Here is an 18,948-nt window from a genome sequence, read left to right on the forward strand (position 1 = left end):
GATGTTGTTCAAATAAATAAGTTGACTATGTACGATTAGATGTACTTCTTTTCTATCAAGAAATCAGCAATGGCCTTGGCAGACTCCTCAACAGTCTGGCCATCGTAGTTCTTCAAATGGATTTCAGGCTTCTCTGGGGCTTCATATGGTGCAGAGATACCAGTGAATTCCTTAATGACGCCCTCTCTGGCCTTCTTATACAAGCCCTTGGGGTCTCTCTTCTCAGCAACCTCGACTGGCACATCAACGTAGACCTCCACAAATGGCAATTGCGATTGCTCGTGCAACTCCCTGGCAATTTGTCTGTCATTCTTGTAAGGACTGATGAACGAAGTCAAGGTAACACAACAAGAATCGGTGAACAATTTCGCAACCTCGCTGATTCTTCTGATGTTTTCGTTTCTGTCAGCTTCGGAGAATCCCAAATCTTTATTCAAACCAAATCTGATATTGTCACCGTCCAATCTGTAAGAGTTCAACCCACGCTGCAAGAGAGTCTGCTCCAAGGCGCAGGCAATGGTAGACTTACCACTGGCTGAGAGACCTGTCAACCAGACGGTAACGCCCTTCTGCTTTCTAAATTCAGCACGTTCGCTGTGAGTCAAGTTTTCGTGCCAAGTGATGTTTGTTGCCATTTTGAGCGAGTATATGGAAAAGAAAGTTGAGAAAACCTAAGAATTGAAATTAAAGATTTGGTCGATTTATTTGCAAGCATATGGACTGAAAAAAAATGCAACAATTGCACGTGACTGAACTTGCATAATCGATCCTCTTACACATTTTGCTTCAGGACGCATAAGCCGCATTAACTGTTAGGAGTAGTTTCGACGTCTCTGATCATGGAATCACTATTTGGTGCTCCTTTTAATTATGAATGAGTCCTCGAATTGAACTTCATTTTCTTTGGAACTGATAAATAAATTGTGGATGTGGCTGACGCAGGAATAGACACTTTTCGTGGGGATTGAATGTCTTGGCTGCGAAATCTACCAAATGATACAATATCTGAGGGACTCCACAAATTATGTGAACACAAAAAATCGGCAGAATATCAGAAATTACCCTGGAGATAGATTATGCTTCTTCGATGTGTTAGTATAAATTCAAAAGAGACGCAATCTTTGAAACAACTACGAACAGTTTCGAGTTGACCTTTCGAAAACCTTACGAATTTTGCTAGGTGTAAAAATTAGTCTTAATGAAAGGACAGACAACGACATGATCTAACCTTCTTCATGCAATCCATGCTCTCGAAGGCTGCAACGTTGTCCACATAGCGCGGGAGTCAAGACCACAATCGTTAATCTCATCTGGTGTACGGGAGTGCATCTATCGGAGTCACTGGCCATTACAGCTCTACACTTACCCTTACTCCCCAATGTCGCTCCATACAACAGAATTAGACGGAATCTTGCCCCTCGTCAACAGAGGTAAGGTGAGAGACATCTATGAAGTCAATGCCACCACTCTTCTTTTCGTCGCTACTGACAGAATTTCAGCGTACGATGTCATTATGGAGAATGGTATCACCAACAAAGGAAAGATTTTGACCAAGTTGTCGGAGTTTTGGTTTTTCTTCTTGTTCAACCAGGTCCACAACCACTTGGTTTTGGAACCACATTCTGATGAAGAAGAAATCTTCAAGCATTTACCTCCTCAGTTGTCCGAGCCAAAGTACAAGGATCAGTTGCAAGGTAGATCATTGCTTGTCAAGAAGATGGAATTGATTCCATTGGAAGTTATTGTCAGAGGCTATGTGACGGGCTCCGCTTGGAAGGAGTACAAGAAGTCAAAGACAATCCACGGTATTGCCATTGAGGAAGACTTGCAGGAGTCTCAGGAGCTTCCAACTCCACTCTTCACACCTTCCACTAAGGCTGAGCAGGGTGAGCATGATGAGAACATCACTCCAGAACAAGCAGAGAAGATTGTTGGCAAAGAATTGTGTGACAGAATTGCTAGCATTGCCCTTGACCTTTACACCAAGGCTAAGGATTACGCCAAAACCAAGGGAATTATCATTGCTGACACCAAATTTGAATTTGGATTGGATGAGAGCGGCAATGTTGTGCTTGTTGACGAGGTCCTCACCCCTGACTCTTCAAGATTCTGGAACGCCGAAAAGTACGAGCTCGGTAAGTCTCAGGAATCTTACGACAAACAGTTCTTGAGAGATTGGTTGACATCCAACAATTTGAATGGCAAGGAAGGTGTCAAGATGGACGACGAAATTGTCACCAAAACAAAAGAGAAGTATGTTGAGGCTTACGAAGTTTTGACTGGCAACACCTGGAAAGATTAAATGTCATTCATGTGAAATTATAGATTATTTTTGAAAGGGAATGCAAGTATATGCCTAATGCCGGTAGTTTTTCCTTAGATATTGTTCCTCAAACTCAGGAACATGCCGCTTTTGTAGGGTCAACCGTTCAAATTCGTCGGTGACACGCTTTTTATAATTCAGAGGCGCTGGCTGGGCTCTGACTGGAGATAATTTTGCATGCATCTCCGCATCCCATTCAACGTTCTTCGCTTTCAATGGAGAACGCTTTGGAGAGCTTGGAGGTGGTGTACCATGGTAGTATTGATGCTGTGCGTGTTGAAAATGGTACTGACCTTGTGGAAATTCTTCTAGAAGTTCACGAGGCCCCCTAGGTTTAGCCTTCCGTTCAAATGATGAAGCCGATGAATCACTCTTTTTTCTGGTCAATTGTTGTTCAGGGTCCAGACTTTTTCTGCGTTGTAAGATCTCCGAAAGTCTCTGCTGTACTTCGTGTTCCACAACATGTTTGAATTCACGCTGGTAATTGAGTCTCATCTCTTTTGCCTCCAAATCCATGGCTTTTTTGCGAGATTCAAATTCAAGCGTAAGCTCCTCCTCAAATTGTCTTTTCTGTAGGTCGCATTTCTTTTGCAACTTTGAATAGTCGTCCTGAAGCTCATTCTTGCGTACTTGAGCTAATCTTTCGAAACTTCTGAATTTTGCTTCAAGTTCTTCTTTATCTTTGTTAACTTTTTCTTCGATGCCTTTTAGAGATGCCTCTGTTTTCTTGAGCTCCTCATGCTTAATAAGTAGTTGTTTTTGGAATTCATTGAGCGTGGCACTGGCTGTCTTAAGCTCCATCTCTTTGCGAAACATCTTCACCGACAAAGTTTCCAATAGGTCATAGCATGTGGGACGCATTTCTGGGTCGACGGTGATACAATCAGTAATGATTTTGCGAAGCTGCTGGGAGTATATAGGAGACAATTCTGGAATGACACCCTTCTTTATTTTCGCCTGCAATTGCAAGTGCGTTGACGCCCTGAATGGGGGATGCAAGTTACAAAGCTCGTAGAGGACACACCCTAAAGACCAGATGTCGCAGACAGGTGAGTATGGGTTGTCCATCAAAACCTCTGGTGACATATAGTAAGGCGTGCCCACGTAGGTTTTGGCGAAATCATTTTGGGATGTGAGCATTTTTGCAAGGCCAAAGTCGCCAAGCTTGATGGTTTTACCAGAATCAAGCATGAGAATGTTGTCGGGCTTTATATCACGATGGATGATGACGGTTTCAGAATCCACATGCGGTTCAGAGGTTTGGTCCAGACCACGGAAAAGATCAACCTTTTTGACGTCTATACCATAATGACACCTATGTAGTGCTAGGAGCGTCAGGGTCATGACCTCCCAGACAAATCCCTCGGGAACAGTGTCACCATTCTTTTTGAACGTGGAGATCACTTTGCCCAAGTCACCTCCATCGCAGTACTCTTGATAGATGTGAATGACTTTCTCTTCAGGCAAATGATCATGGTGATAGTACTTTACAACATTGGGGTGATTAAGCTCTCGAAGAATGCGTAGCTCTGAGATAATATTGTTTCTTTCCTGAGTGCTCATGGAGGTGTACTCGATCTCCTTCCGTACCAAAATCTCGCCGGTGTCCTTCAGGCGAACTTTACGAACGGTGCCGAAAGAGCCTTTGCCGATAACCTCTAGCGGGACATATTTCTGTGCAAGAGTGGCCATGACAGACCCTAGAGTTGCAATGCAATTGAGGTTGGTCTGTTGAACTTGTAAGTTATTGTTTGCATACGTCCCAAAATGGAAAGGTGCATACACCATGTGCAGCGCCCGTGAGGCTAGCCCCAGGCTGCGAAAACCGACAAGAAGTTCCCATGAGATCTCGAGACCGATTCGAACACAAAAAAAGCATTTCGGGAACTTTCCGCAAACTTCCTTCCACGCAGAACAAGGTACTTTTCATAGCTTGCTAGTAGGTGTTTCGGAGTCTCATGGAGATGAAGGCAGCTTTTTTTCCCCCTTTTCGGCTCCAGGCTGTCTAATCGGAGCTTCGATTCAGAACCAATTCAAAAGCATAAAATAAAGCTTTCGGAGTCAGCTGGAAAAAAAACTTTGAAAATGTCAGGCGGTTTGCCAAGGCCTGATATGTATGTGCCTGGCGATGACAATGCATGTAATTTATCGTATCTGACGCCCCAGAGATTTTCACACCCTCGCGGCCCCGACCTTACAGCATTCTCATCGAATGCATTACTAGCAAAGCCGAATTCTGTCAACTTTTCAAGTTTTGCCAAGATTGTATAACCTCAGTGGTGGGCTAAGCCTGGCATCACTATGCTGTAATTGGCCCCGTATTCCCATTGCATTGACGAGTTCGACTGCCTTGACTCTGAGTATAAGTAGACCTTGGGATACGCTGTAATTCCTCCAAACCAAAAATGAAATTCACCTCTTTGCTTGCCGTCGCCGCTGCTGTCTCTGCTGCTCCTGCCTCATTCTTCTGGGAAGAGCGCACCAACGCTACTGCTGTCGTGAGCAGGGTCACTTGGACTGAGACATGGGACACTTCTTTTGAGATTGACGACTCCTGTTCTCCTGTGGAGCAGAACCAATTGAGACAGGCCTTTGAAGAGACGAAGCTCTTGGCCAACCATGCCAAACTTCACACTCTTCGTAACGGTAACTCTTCTGAGTTTTACACAAAGTATTTCGGAAACGCTCCAATTGGAGAGGTTGTGGGCAACTACGAGGCTATCGTCTCGGCTAACACCACCGGAATCCTTTTCCGTTGCGACGACCCTGATGAAAAATGCTACCAGGACGGCTGGGCCGGTTACTGGAGAGGAGCCAACTATAGTGATGAGACCAACATCTGTCCTCTCTCTTACAGTAGCAGATTGTGGTTGTCTCAATTGTGCTCCCAGAACTTCTCGGTTGCCTACTCCAAGAACTCCGAGATCTTTGCTGCTGACATTCTTCACAGATTGTGGCACACTGACAAGTTGGGCCAGGGCGTCATTGGACACTATGCTGACACTTACGATGAATGCTTGGACTTGGCTAAAACCAACGAGTCGGAAGCCGTTCGTAACTCGGCCACTTTGAGATTATTTGCTTTGGACGTCTATGCTTACGACATTGCGGTTCCAGGTGAGGGTTGCACTGAGCCTTTGGAGGACGAACTGTTGCCACCTTCCCTGTCCTCCCTGTCAACCCTGACTTCGAAGACAGGCTCTGCTACTACCACCAACGCTGATGCATGCCACACTCATGCTGACGGCGAGGTTCACTGCGAGTAGACTCGATTAGATTATTTTCCCTTTCTTGCGTTAACCCATTTTGATTCCCTTCAATTCGAATACATTATGCGAACTTAAAAATAATTTGTGTAGCGCCATTAGCGGCTAAGTTGTGTGGTGCCTCGAATCTAGCGTTCTGCAAATGATGATAGTACATAGTGCATAACCTGGTTATGCGCAACTATTACTCAACATACGAAATGATACACATATCGTGATAAAGTATTCTCATATCCAAGCAGTCGGGAATCAAAAGAAAGTATATCACTCTATAAAATATTCTAAACAATCGTTTCTTTCAGCGAAGAAAAGCAACAATCGAGCCAACCATCAAACGAACCTACGTTCACGTCAATTGCTTGACAATCGCCGCGTGTTGAGGATACTGACCTAAAAGGTCAGCTTGTTCAAAAAGATGAAACTCCTTAAAGTCGAAGCCCGGAGACACCATGCAGCTGACCAACGCCCAACCAATCTCTACCGATGAACCGAAAATCACTCCTCTAGGCACCTCAAACTGGACCACTTCTCCCAAATCGGGGTTCTTTCCAAGCTTCACTTTCTTGTACTCTCCGTTGGGATAGATACAATGCACAGTCAATGGCTCACCATCGTGGAAATACCATACTTCCTCCGAGTGGAGCCGATGAAACCTTGAAGGGTTCTTGTCCTCCAACAAGAAGTGTATATTGGTGTACAATGGAACGTCAAGGCCGGTTTCGGATTTCATTGTTAGCTTAGACCTCCCAGTTTCGCTGTAGTACCCGCCCTCGGGATGGGGCTGGAGGTTCAAAGCCTTGATCCACCTATCTCCCATGGTTGTAAGTGCGATGATATTGAAATTTGCGCAGGCCGGAGTTGTACCACACGGTGTTAGCGACAAAGGAAGGCAATGGAGGCAGGATCTCCATTTTCACCACCAGGTCAGCTGAGAGAAAACAAAAGTGTCCTCGGGTATAATGCCATCGCCAAGGCACAATGCGTAATTCAGAAACAAAGAACAAACTCAAATGATACCATAATACGACGCACGTAGCCGGTTGATGCAAAATGCCGAATTGACGAGATGCTAAAGTTTTAAGCAGCTTTCCGCTTCACTGATTAGGCATTTTAGGAAATAAAAAAACTGTGGCTCAGGAACTGATACGTTATCGTTGGCTATAGCCAGGTATGCGAAACATGCCAGTGATTTGATGCAATATATGTAAGACGGTTTTTATTACACCTTTCGCCAGCCACACAATACAATTCACCATCTTTTCACGTGATGAAAGGTTATAGATGTATATATACTTCAATTTAGCCCCTGTTCGGCTTTTTGAAAAGTAGGCCGAAAAGATGACTGTCAAGCAAAAGCCAAACTTCATTGTTGTTGTAGCCGACGACTTGGGCTTTACCGACTTGAGCCCTTTTGGAGGAGAGATCGAAACTCCAAACCTTCACAAGTTGGCTTTCAATGGCCTTAGATTTACTGATTTCCATACAGCTTCAGCATGTTCACCAACAAGATCAATGCTTCTCTCGGGCACTGACAACCATATTGCCGGGTTAGGTCAAATGGCCGAATTTGCCAGGAACCATCCTCACCTTTTTGCAGGCAAGCCAGGCTACGAGGGATACTTGAATTATAGAGTCGCCGCTTTATCTGAAATTTTGGAAGATTCTGGCTACTACACTTTCCAGAGTGGTAAATGGCATTTGGGTCTCACTGAGGACTATTGGCCCTCCAAGAGAGGCTTCCAGAAATCGTTCACTTTGTTACCGGGCGCCGGCAATCACTACAAGTACTTTCCCATTGATAAGGAAAGTGGTGGACCAGCTAATTTCATGGCTCCGCTCTTCCAGGAGAACGGTGTGAGCCTTGATCCTTACGGCCTCCCCGACTCCTACTACAGTAGTGACTACTTTACAGACAAATTTTTGGAGTTTTTGGGTGACGACAAGGAAAGAGATCAGCGTCCATTCTTCGGGTTCTTGACCTATACTGCCCCTCATTGGCCTTTCCAAGCCCCAGAGGAGGTGGTTGCAAAATACAAGGGTAAATATGACGGTGGTCCCGAGGTTTTGAGAAGAAAGCGTCTAGACAAGGCTTTAGAATTGGGCATTATTCCCGATGGAGTGATTCCCCACGAAGTTGTCACTCACAGAGACAAGGCATGGAAAGATTTGACTGATCACGAGAAGAAGGTCGAGAGCCGCATTATGGAGACATATGCCGCTATGGTTGACATTGTGGACCAAAATCTTGGCCGTGTCATCGACCGATTGGAAAAGACTGGTGAGATTGACAACACTTTCATTCTTTTCATGTCTGACAATGGTGCCGAGGGCATGATGATGGAGGCCCTTCCACTCAGAAACGCTAACTTCACCAATGCCATTGAGAAGGATTACGACAACAGCTACGACAACATTGGTAAAAAGAACTCTTTCGTTTGGTATTCTGATCAATGGGCACAGGCAGCCACAGCACCAGCTTATATGTATAAGATGTGGGCTAGTGAAGGTGGTATTCGCTGCCCGTTGATCATCCATCACCCCAATGCTGTTCCTGAAAAGAATAGAGGCAACGTGAAGCACGGTTTTGCGACTGTCATGGACATTCTCCCAACAATTTTGGATTTAGCGGAAGTGCAACACCCCGGTACAGAGTTCCGAGGAAGAGCTGTGGTCAAACCTAAAGGCTTGTCTTGGAAGAAGTACATTACAGGAGAGGCTGATTTCGCCCACGACGAGAATTCCGTGACTGGTTGGGAATTATTTGCACAGCAAGCTATTAGAAAAGGGAAATGGAAAGCTTTGTACATTCCTAAGCCCATGGGTCCAGAGAAGTGGCAGTTATTTGACTTGAAAGCCGATCCAGGTGAACGTATTGACCTTGCTGAGAAGGAGCCCAAGATTCTTGACGAATTGCTCGACTACTGGAGCCAGTATGAAGCCGAAACCGGATTGGTCAAGTTTGGCGGTGAGATTTATCAGGACGCTCAATACGATCCAAAGGTGTTATATAAGTAATAATGAACTTTTTGCAGCCAATTCGCGGTAACAAATGTGCTTAAGTAGGTGGACAGACCCGTCCACCGCAAGTGTCGCACTATGGTTGGTCGAGAAAAAAACCTCCAGCAGTGATCTCAAACAACGCTAACAGTCAAAGAATATTTAAATTTAGGACATGTTCAGTGCTGTCGCTCGCAGAGCCGTGGCTCAATCCACGCAATGTGCGGCCCGCCGTTCGTTGACCACCTCAATGCGTTCGTTTCAACAAGTCAACACTAGCCCAGGTTCCCCGGTAACTTCGCAACCAGTGAAAGCAAATGCCACCACGGAACCTGTGCTGCCTGAGGTGAAAGATGAAGTCAAGAGAATCAACGAGATTCCTGAGGAGCCAACTCCCAAGAAGAAGAAGTTCTCTTTTACGGGTTTCTTGTTCAAGACTCTCTTCTTTACCTCCGTGGTTTACGGTGCTACTTTGTACGTTGCAACTAAGAACGACAAGGTTATGGACTTTGTTTTGGACAACAACTTGCCTTACTCTGAGGAATTGATTGATTTAATTGAGACTGGCTCTGTTCAGCAATTGCAGAAGTCGTTGGGTCGTCTTCCACAAAACATCAAGCTTCCATCCAAGGACCAGATTGACGAGTTGGCCCACAAAATCGAAAAGGGTGGTGAAACCTTGATCAAGGAGACCAAGAGTAAATTTGGTCAAAGCTCCAAGTACACCACTCCCGAGGAGCAATTGCAAAAGCCTGTTGAAGTTGAATCCGTGGGTAATGTGATTGAGAAGTTGCCCATGATCAGATTGAAGGACGGCCTCTCTGACTATGCTGATGAGACTGTCAAGGGTACCATTGCATCCTTCAATGACTTGATTGCATTGGTGGATGCTTCTAACATTGGCTCTAAAAAGGATGGCCTCATCAAAAACATTAACGAGAATGTCCACGCCTTGACTTCGAAGCTCGTTAAGTTGAGCAATTCTTTGGAGGAGGAACTTCAGAAGAAGTTGAAGACCACGCAGACTGAGCTCCTTTCCGCATACACTCAAAAAGAATTGGAGTTGACACAAAACTTGTTGGACCAGTTCAACCACGAAAAGTCCAACTTGGAGAAGAAGTATCAAGCTAGAGTGACCGAGGAGGTTGAGGCTGCCAAGAAGGCTATCACTCAGGCTGCTGTGAATGCCACTACGATGGTTAGAGTTGAACAAACAAAGAAGTTTGAAAGCATGATTAAACAAAAGATTGACGATGAAAGAGAGGGCAGATTGAAGAACTTAAATGCATTGAACAACAGAGTGGAGGACCTTGAAAAGTATGCTCAAGCTTTAGAGGAGCAGGCTGTTGCTGCCAACAACAGAGGTGTCATCCAGCTGTCGATCACCAAGTTGAAGTCTTTGATCTTCGCTACCGAAGCCAACACTCCCGCTAAGTTTTTGACTCCATACATCGCTAGAATTGGTGATGCTACTACTAAGAGCAACGACGAAGTCTTCAGTCTAGCCTTGAACGAGTTGAAGCCTTTGCTCGAAAACGAGTCCAACCAGTCCATCTTGTCTATTCCACAATTGTTGACCGCTTGGGAACAGCTTACCCCAGAGTTGAGATCGGCATCTTTATTGCCTCCTAACGCTGGTTTGTTGGGACACGTTGCCTCCGTCATCTTCTCGAAGTTCTTGTTGCCCGTGAAGGGAAACAAGCCTGATGGCAAGGACATTGAATCTGTCATTGCAAGAGTGAATCTGAGCTTGGTTAGAGGCCAGTTGGATGTTGCAGTGGAGGAAGTCGCTAACTTGAAGGGTTGGAGTAGACAGTTGGCTGACGACTGGGTCAAGGAAGCTAGAGTGAGATTGGAAGCTGAATTTTTGGTCGGCTTGATAGACGTCGAATCCAAGATTATGTAATTAAAACTACGAACGCAAAGTATTGAAAGGAGTTTTTCACATTGTAGGTAACGCTCGCAGACGTTGAGAACTAGTTATGGTGTGCACCCAATGTACATAGGTAGAAAAAAATAGCTTGCAGTAGCGTAACGTCCACACTGAATGTCTTCCTCCGGTAATAATGGAGCCGTTTATGGCGGTGACGAAATAAACGCCATCGTTTTAGATGCTGGAAGCCATACAACCAGGATTGGCTATGCTGGAGATGACTATCCCAAGGTGATTGTTCCCTCCAGTTATGCAAAGACTGACGCCAACAAAAAGATCTTTGGACACGGAATGGAATTCCTCCGGAGCAACCAGGAGATTGTGCCTATAATGAGAGACTCTCTTATCCAAGATTGGGATGGTGCCATCGAACAATACCGTCACTACTTTGACAACTTGTTGAAGGTGGACTACCAAGAACAACCGATCTTGATCACTGAGCCTGTTTGGACCGACAAGGAATACAGACAAAAGCTCGTTGAGACGTTTTATGAGCAGTTCAACTTCCCTGCTTTGTACTTGGCTCGTACTCCTACGTGTATCTCATTTCAACAAGGAAGATCGAGCTGCTTGGTTGTGGATGTGGGCCATGACAGTGCTAGTGTAACACCTGTTGTTGATGGAATCTGTCTCCTTCGAAACTCAATGAAAACCAACTATAGTGGTCAGTTTTTGAATGATCATGTCAAGAACTTCCTTACCACGAAATTCCCGGACGTGAACTTGGAGTTGAAGTACAAGATCAAGGAGAAGACGCCCACGGTCTACCCTACAAAAGCGGACTTCGTTGCTAAGTCATTCGATGAAAAGATCACTCAGTCGTATGATGACTTCCAGGAACAGAAGATATATTCAGAGTTCAAGGAGCTTATGCTTGAGGTCCCCGAGAAGAAGATGAACACAAGCAACCCGCAAAATGCTGAAGCCATCAAGGAGCAGTATGATGACGAGTCTGAGAAGAGGCTTTTTGAGCTTCCCTCTGGCCAGTCAGTGGAAGCCGGTATTGACCGTTTCCGTCTTGCAGACACCTTGTTTGATCCTGCCAGCTACCCCTTTGAAGACAAGTCGATGGATGAGAAGTACCCCGCCAATAATGGTGAGCTAGATATAAGTAGTCCTTACGATGACTACCGTCCATTGAAGAGGGCCAGAAAGACAGGTTCTGGTCCTTCTACGCCCACCCCAGCGCCTGAAAATGGCACCACAGAAAAGACTGCCAGAGGTTTGAGTCATCTCATCACACATGCTATTTCCTCCATTGATATCGACTTGAGGACCTCGATAGCTCATAACATCATTGTCACTGGTGGTACATCCTTGATTCCAAGGTTGACCGAGAGACTCTACAATGAGTTGTCCAACTCGAATCCAGGCCTCAAGATCCGTCTACACGCTATCGGTAATGCTAACGAAAGAACGAATCAGGCGTGGATCGGTGGAAGTGTTCTTGCATCGCTCGGTACATTCCATCAAATGTGGGTTAGCAAGGCCGAATATGAAGAAGCTGGTGTCGACAGGATCCTCACCCAAAGGTTTAGATAAAAAATGTGTATTATATTTAAGGTAAATGATCTACTCGGTGCAAAGTAGAGACCGCTCCATGGCCGATTGTGCAGGCCAGACTTAGTGAGGCTCCAAGGTCGGACATTCATCAACTAGATCTATACCACCAATGATTACTCAAACCTCGTTGTACCCACCGCAGCCAAACACTGCTCGTGCGTCGAGTACTTTCATTTCTTACGATTCTCAGAACAATAGAATTGCCTATGCTTCTGGCAGGTCTATCGTTGTGCGCTCATTAGATAGCGACAGATTACCTGTTCAGTTCACCAAGCACACTTTTCCAACTACAGTGGCCACATTCAGTCCTTCTGGAAACTACATTGCCTCTGGTGATGAGTCCGGAAATGTCAAGATTTGGGACTCCTCTGTTTATGGCAAGGAAGAAGGTCTGCTTGAACAGCCAGTTGTCAAGGCTGAGTATCAGATTCTCAGTGGTCCCATCAGATCCATTGCCTGGGACGGTGACAACCAAAGAGTGATTGCTGTTGGTGAAGGTAAGGATCAATTTGGTCATTGTTTCACGTGGGATTCGGGTAACTCTGTTGGTGAGATCCAGGGACACTCCACTGTTATCAATGCGGTTGATATCAAGCCCCAGAGACCTTATAGAGCTGCAACTGTGAGTGCCGACAAAGCGTTGGTGTTCTACAACGGTCCGCCATTCAAGTTTGACAAGAGTGTTCGTGGCCGTCACAAGAATGTCATTAGAGATGTCAAATTCAGCCCAGATGGTAAATGGCTCGTGAGTGTTGGCTCCGATAGAACTATAGTCGTGTATGATGGCAAGACAGGCGAGGTTTCTAATACTCTTGAAGATGCCCATAACGGTGGAATCTTTGGTGTGTCATGGTTTGCTGACTCGTCTGCTTTCGTCACTGCTTCCGCTGACAACACGCTTAAAGCATGGAACCCTGAGTCTCTTGAGTCGAAACATACCTACACAGTCGATGCCGATTCCACCGTTTCGAACCAGCAAGTGGGTGTCGTTGTCACCAAAGACTACGTGATTTCCCTCTCTCTCAATGGAAATCTCAATTTCTTCAAGCATTCCGACAATGCTCCAACGAAGAAATGGTACGGCCATCAGAAGTCCATCACATCCGTTTCTTCTGATGACAAGAACGTCTACACCGGTGATGCTGATGGTTTGATCGTTAGATGGAATAGAGATGACCCCAAGTTGGGTTCAACCCCTGAGATTCTCGGCAACAGAGAAGATCAACACACAAACTACGTTGACAGCATTGTGAAGACCGACGGCGGTATTGTCACGGCCGGATGGGATGACAAGCTTAAACTCTGGACACCTGACGGGGCTGTCGTCAAAACTACTCAATTGGAATCCCAGCCCAAACACCTTGCGTTCGCATACGGTAGGTTGTTTGTTGCCCACGAGAGCGCTATTGCTTCATACGATGCCGCTTCCCTTGAGAAGATTTCATCAAACTCCATCAACTTCAAAGCTTCTTACGTGGGTCCAATCTCAGAAACGAAGGTGCTTGTTGCCAATCTGACCGGGTCTAAGGTCGAGGAACTCGAATTGGGTGCAAACTTAAAGACTGTTCGCTCATATCAGCCATTGAGATCTGCGCCATCCTTGATAAAGGTCTCCCCAGACGGCCAATATGCTGCTGTCGCTGACACAGCCGGTAAGTACACCTTGTACAACACCAGTGATGGTTCCGTGGTCACTACTAGATGGGCATTCCACAACAGCCGAGTGGAAGATGCTGAATGGACTGCTGACTCCAAATTCTTGCTCAGTGGAGGCTTGGACAGCAGTCTTTTCGTGTACTCTGTCGCACGCCCAATGAAGGTGTTGAAATTCCCCTTGGCCCACCAAAATGGAGTCACTGGTGTCAAGTGGATAGACTACGACCAATCTAAGGGTGTTTTCGTCTCTACGGGAAGCGATGGTTTCGTAAAAACCTGGACCGCAGACTTTAGCGTATACGCCTGATAGCCCCTGTGGAAATTTCTTTGGGGCACATCTGATGTAATCGGTGCGGATGGGCTCAAAATGTTTCAGTGCAGCGAGCCTCATACGACCGGGCCCGCCCAAAATAGCAAACGGCCAGTCCCTTTTTAAGCCCACATATTATGATGAAATTTAAGGCAATGGGCCTAAACTAGAAACCTACGTCATCCCCTCTCTTGCAAAATATAATATAGTAAGATTGCTCTAGACCTTTTTCAACTAAATTAAATTAACTTGTGCGCAACCAGCCTTATCCTCGAGCTCCAGCACCCAAAAAGGCCATGCAGGTGAGGCCGGACCCCGACCTCCACAGACCTGACCTGATCCGCTTCCATTGACTTTCAACCACTTTTTCTTTCATCCTTTTTCAAAATGTCAAAAGATCTTATCAAGGGTGCATTGGACATTGATCCTTGGTTGGAACCTTACTCGGCCTCCCTTATCAGCCGCCAGTTGCAATATCACCAGTGGCTCGAAACTTTGGAGAAGTCCGAGGGTTCCTTGTTTGACTTTGCTTCTTCCTATAAAAAGTACGGACTTCATGCTGACAAGGCCACCAAGGCCATCACCATCACCGAGTACATCCCTGATGTGCAGCTGGTCTCCCTCGTGGGAGAGTTCAACGGCTGGGACGTGGACTCACACCGCTTGGAGAAAAAGAACGATTTCGGCTTGTGGCAGCTCACAATTGAGCCAGTTAATGGAGACTATGCAATTGCCCATGATTCCAAGTATAAGATCTCAATGTTAACCGCTGCTGGCGAGAGGATCTACAGATTGGACCCATGGGGTACACGGGCGACTTTCGACAAGTACACCACCTTGTACGAGGGCAGGTTCTGGAATCCTGAACTGACATACACCTTCAAGCACCCAAGACCGCATTTGAACGAGGTGGAGGGACTCAAGATCTACGAGGCGCATGTCGGCATTTCGTCTCCTGAGCCCAAGATTGCCAGCTACAAGGAATTTACGCAGAACACGTTGCCTGTGATCCATAAGCTTGGCTATAACACAATCCAATTGATGGCTATCATGGAGCATGCCTACTATGCCAGTTTTGGTTATCAGGTGACGAACTTCTTTTCCATTTCATCGAGGTATGGTACTCCGGAAGAGCTCAAGGAACTCATTGATGAAGCCCACCGGTTGGGTATCAGAGTTCTTCTTGATGTGGTTCACTCCCACAGTTCCAAAAACGTGGAGGATGGCTTGAACAACTTCAATGGCACCGATCACTACTTGTTCCATGGTGGTCCCAAAGGTAACCATGACTTGTGGGACTCAAGGTTGTTCAACTACTCTAACTACGAGACATTGAGATTTTTGTTGTCTAACTTGAAATTCTACGTTGACGTCTACGGCTTTGATGGTTTCAGATTTGATGGAGTCACTTCTATGTTGTATAAGCATCATGGTTTGAGCTACGGCTTCAGTGGTGACTACAATGAGTATTTCAATCAGGATTTGGTCGACAATGACGCAATTACTTACCTCATGCTCGGACATCGCTTGCTTGAGGAAATCAGTGAAGCCGATAAAGGTGCCTTGTTCACCACAGTGGCTGAAGACGTCAGTGGTATGCCCACATTGTGCTTGCCAATTTCTAAAGGTGGTATTGGTTTCGATTACAGGTTGTCGATGGCAATCCCAGACATGTGGATCAAAATTTTGAAGCATTTGCGGGACGAAGAATGGGATCTTGGAAACATTGTTTTCACGTTGACCAACAGACGCCATGGCGAAAAATGCATCGCTTACTCTGAATCTCATGATCAGGCTTTAGTGGGCGATAAGACTCTTGCCTTTTGGCTTATGGATAAGGAGATGTATACTAATATGTCCGAACTCTCTCCCATGACTGAGACCGTTTCTAGGGGTCTTGCTTTGCACAAGATGATTCGTCTTGTGACATTTGCCTTGGGAGGAGAAGGCTATTTGAACTTTGAGGGTAACGAGTTTGGACACCCAGAGTGGTTAGACTTCCCTCGTGAAGGTAACGATGATTCATACCACTACGCCAGACGTCAATTTAACTTGATTCATGATGACTTGTTGAGATATAAGTTTTTGTTCCGTTTTGACAGTGCCATGCTTGAGCTTGACACAAAGTATGGAGTATTGTTGACACCTCAGGCATACATCTCTTTGAAACACGAGATCGACAAGGTTCTTGTCTTTGAGAGAAACGGACTCTTGTTTATCTTCAACTTCCACCCAACTCAATCTTTCCCTGACTACAAGGTCGGTGTTGAGGCTGCTGGAGAGTATCAGATAGTGCTTGATTCTGATTCCAAGGAGCTTGGGGGATTCGGAAGAATCAATGACCTTGACAGTGCTGGAAACAAGATCTCGTTCCCTACTCTGCCAGAGCAGTGGAACAATAGGTCAAATGCTTTGTTCATCTACGTTCCTTCTAGAACCGCTTTGGTTTTACAACTCAAGAGCAAGGTCAAGTAATAATATACATATTAGGGAGCGGATGCAACCAAGTCCAGGTGAGTATGACTGAAGTGAACCATTTGTCTCGTGAAGCGCTGAAGTTCAGTCATTACCTTTTCATCCGTAGTGTCTATATTACGTGATGCTGCTCTCAATGCATGAATCGTCACTGGCCAAATATTCGAATTGCGGTAGCTCTGTAGGATACCAACGAGATCTTTGGCCAATTTAACACAATATTGGGGAGGATACTTCGCCAATTGATCATCAACCAAAAAGGTGTCAGCGAGTCTTAACTTGTGAGCAAGTTTGACGTAGTGGCTTATCTTCGCCATTTTATAGTTTAAGCCAACGATCGCCGTAGCCTCGTCCTTGAACAAGATGTGCGGGAATACTCTCGACTTCGACGCTGGGCGGCAGACACTTGGCTTCAAGGAAACGGGGAGATTACGATCGATCTCCTCCAACTTTTGATTGAGTTCCATCCACTGATGAAACTCCCTATTACTGGCAAAGTCCTCCTGTGTTATAACATCGTAGGAATTGGAAAACTCATTAATGCTACTGAGTGTTATAATCACTTTGTACTGCCACCACCAAGTGCTCTGGCCTGTCAACAAGGAGCTTGAGAGGAAAGCCTCGACATCCTTCACGGACCGAGCCGGCTCATCCAGATGAGCAGTGGGGTCATTGAATGAATCGAAGTAAGCAGGATCCATGGCTCTCCAGGTTTTTTCTAGCGAGTACATGTTTGGAAGCTCGAGCTTTAAAGACAAGATCAAGTCGCAGACGAACATTCCCCAAAAGCATGTGTGGTAGTATGGGGAGTTTCCGATCAAACTTTCAGACCTGTTTCGGCGAGACATGATGGAGATGAAAATGCTAGCAGCACCCTTCACGTAGGTGCTATCAATGGCCACGAAAAAGAGCTCGTAGATGCACAATAGTATTGTGGCCAACAAACAACGAGCAAGGATACCATTGCTCTCATCCTCTGCATCTGGACGACTGAGATGGTGTCTTATAGTCCCCACAGTTTTCTGATAGTATTTGAGTGGGTACGAGGAGTCGATCGCATCTGGATTGATTCTCAGAAGGATTAACGAGCTTAGGCAAAAGATGGAATTGAGAATCATCCTTGTGTCCTCATACAAGGCCAACTCCGAGGCAATTTTTTGAAAACACTCTTGTGGCATAAATGAGTCAATACTTTTCGAGATAACATGCACAAACAAGTCGAACAACTTTACCTCAAGCTCATCCTCAAGCGCATTTTCATAAGCCGTGGAAAGTGACGTCCTGGGCCTTTCAATTTTCAAAGCATCCTGGAAATCAGCAAACACCGAGTCCAATGTATCCTCGCTTAAGGTTCTTTCTTGTTTCTTTCTGGCAAACTGCATCTCTAGGGCATCATGACTAAGTTTGTTGATTTTCGGCTTTTTGTTCTTTTTGACTCTGCTAGGCTTGAATGTTGTTCTCAATTCATTTACAGGAAATGGAGACAGAACTTCAGCTGGTGACGCCGGCGCTCTGAGCCCTGCTGGCTGCTGCAGCATCAAGGGCTGTAATGCGGTGCCGCCGGGGAGACGAGCCATGAACGGTCCACGTGCAAATCTATCATCCTGGCCAGGAACCCCTTGCAGAGGTTGACCAGAGTAATAAAACGGCTGGGATTGCATCGGGGCAAAGAAATTGCCAGGATACGGCTGTGGAGGTCTTTGACCGGGAACTGCGTACATCATTTGACCCGGAAGCCTAGGGTCCGGAGTAGACGGCAGGGCTTGGGGCCGGATATGAGGAGGACTTTGGAATTCGGCTAGCCTCTTATCCGATGGTATTGGGTTGACCACGATCGACGGGATCTGTTGCGGCCCATTTTGATGGTATGGATAAGGCTGATCCAGAGACGGCTGATGAGGCGTCTGGGCGCTTGAATTAAAATGTGACATTTGAAATGGGGCTCCGTGAACAACTCCCCAGTAAAGCTCGAAGAAACGGGTGCTTGTCGAAAGAAATGACAAAAAAAAAAACAACAACAGTGAGTAAACAAAGCGTACTATAGACGAAAAATCTAAAGCGATAAGTTTAACCGCGCAGGTGCGAGCTGCAGCTCGCCTAACGATACCCCCCTGATCAAATATACTTTTAAACATTGCAAACTGATATAGAGATAGTGGTCTGTTGGTCTGGGTAATAAAAATCTCGAATGTCTCGATTGTGTTTTATCGATTTCGAAATTACTTTCGATTTGAGGGGAGACTTATATCTCCGGAGAGCCGCATGCTGCTTTCACAAAACCCACCCAATCAAAGGTGACTTAAAAGCTATTTAAATTTTGGAAAAAAAAAAAAGAATGAATGAGAATTTTTCGTTGTTGACAGCTACTACTTTTTTAAGCCTTTTCGTTGTTTTTTTTTATTCTTTGCCTTCTCTGACTGTAGCT

The 18,948-nt window shown here is 45.7% G+C and overlaps 11 protein-coding genes across 11 annotated transcripts; 7 read left to right on the forward strand and 4 right to left on the reverse strand.

Moving 5' to 3' along the window:
- Positions 1-35: 35 nt before the first annotated feature.
- MET14 (adenylyl-sulfate kinase) lies at positions 36-635 on the reverse strand (the record flags this gene model as incomplete). The annotated part of the gene is made up of 1 exon (XM_024856001.1): positions 36-635. One exon carries the CDS (start codon positions 633-635, stop codon positions 36-38), a length of 600 nt encoding a protein of 199 aa, XP_024715600.1.
- A 743-nt stretch (positions 636-1,378) lies between these two features.
- On the forward strand, positions 1,379-2,302 carry ADE1 (phosphoribosylaminoimidazolesuccinocarboxamide synthase; the record flags this gene model as incomplete). The annotated part of the gene is made up of 1 exon (XM_024856002.1): positions 1,379-2,302. One exon carries the CDS (start codon positions 1,379-1,381, stop codon positions 2,300-2,302), a length of 924 nt encoding a protein of 307 aa, XP_024715601.1.
- A 54-nt stretch (positions 2,303-2,356) lies between these two features.
- KIN3 (serine/threonine protein kinase) lies at positions 2,357-4,015 on the reverse strand (the record flags this gene model as incomplete). Its single annotated transcript, XM_024856003.1, has 1 exon — positions 2,357-4,015. The coding sequence occupies one exon, from the start codon at positions 4,013-4,015 to the stop codon at positions 2,357-2,359; it is 1,659 nt and encodes a 552-aa protein (XP_024715602.1).
- Positions 4,016-4,728: 713 nt separating this feature from the next.
- PRA1 (Pra1p) lies at positions 4,729-5,589 on the forward strand (the record flags this gene model as incomplete). The annotated part of the gene is made up of 1 exon (XM_024856004.1): positions 4,729-5,589. The coding sequence occupies one exon, from the start codon at positions 4,729-4,731 to the stop codon at positions 5,587-5,589; it is 861 nt and encodes a 286-aa protein (XP_024715603.1).
- Positions 5,590-5,935: 346 nt separating this feature from the next.
- C7M61_000569 (cupin domain-containing protein) lies at positions 5,936-6,406 on the reverse strand (the record flags this gene model as incomplete). The annotated part of the gene is made up of 1 exon (XM_024856005.1): positions 5,936-6,406. One exon carries the CDS (start codon positions 6,404-6,406, stop codon positions 5,936-5,938), a length of 471 nt encoding a protein of 156 aa, XP_024715604.1.
- A 521-nt stretch (positions 6,407-6,927) lies between these two features.
- On the forward strand, positions 6,928-8,604 carry C7M61_000570 (uncharacterized protein; the record flags this gene model as incomplete). The annotated part of the gene is made up of 1 exon (XM_024856006.1): positions 6,928-8,604. One exon carries the CDS (start codon positions 6,928-6,930, stop codon positions 8,602-8,604), a length of 1,677 nt encoding a protein of 558 aa, XP_024715605.1.
- Positions 8,605-8,761: 157 nt separating this feature from the next.
- On the forward strand, positions 8,762-10,492 carry C7M61_000571 (uncharacterized protein; the record flags this gene model as incomplete). Its single annotated transcript, XM_024856007.1, has 1 exon — positions 8,762-10,492. The coding sequence occupies one exon, from the start codon at positions 8,762-8,764 to the stop codon at positions 10,490-10,492; it is 1,731 nt and encodes a 576-aa protein (XP_024715606.1).
- Positions 10,493-10,633: 141 nt separating this feature from the next.
- ARP4 (Arp4p) lies at positions 10,634-12,061 on the forward strand (the record flags this gene model as incomplete). The annotated part of the gene is made up of 1 exon (XM_024856008.1): positions 10,634-12,061. One exon carries the CDS (start codon positions 10,634-10,636, stop codon positions 12,059-12,061), a length of 1,428 nt encoding a protein of 475 aa, XP_024715607.1.
- A 130-nt stretch (positions 12,062-12,191) lies between these two features.
- C7M61_000573 (uncharacterized protein) lies at positions 12,192-14,045 on the forward strand (the record flags this gene model as incomplete). Its single annotated transcript, XM_024856009.1, has 1 exon — positions 12,192-14,045. The coding sequence occupies one exon, from the start codon at positions 12,192-12,194 to the stop codon at positions 14,043-14,045; it is 1,854 nt and encodes a 617-aa protein (XP_024715608.1).
- Positions 14,046-14,435: 390 nt separating this feature from the next.
- Positions 14,436-16,523, forward strand: GLC3 (1,4-alpha-glucan branching enzyme; the record flags this gene model as incomplete). Its single annotated transcript, XM_024856010.1, has 1 exon — positions 14,436-16,523. The coding sequence occupies one exon, from the start codon at positions 14,436-14,438 to the stop codon at positions 16,521-16,523; it is 2,088 nt and encodes a 695-aa protein (XP_024715609.1).
- A 117-nt stretch (positions 16,524-16,640) lies between these two features.
- Positions 16,641-18,454, reverse strand: C7M61_000575 (uncharacterized protein; the record flags this gene model as incomplete). The annotated part of the gene is made up of 2 exons (XM_024856011.1): positions 16,641-16,722; positions 16,758-18,454. The coding sequence occupies 2 exons, from the start codon at positions 18,452-18,454 to the stop codon at positions 16,641-16,643; spliced, it is 1,779 nt and encodes a 592-aa protein (XP_024715610.1).
- Positions 18,455-18,948: the final 494 nt, after the last annotated feature.

The sequence above is a fragment of the Candidozyma pseudohaemuli genome (assembly GCF_003013735.1).
Source record: "Candidozyma pseudohaemuli strain B12108 chromosome Unknown scaffold00001, whole genome shotgun sequence".
NCBI classification, from domain to species: Eukaryota; Fungi; Ascomycota; class Pichiomycetes; order Serinales; family Metschnikowiaceae; genus Candidozyma; species Candidozyma pseudohaemuli.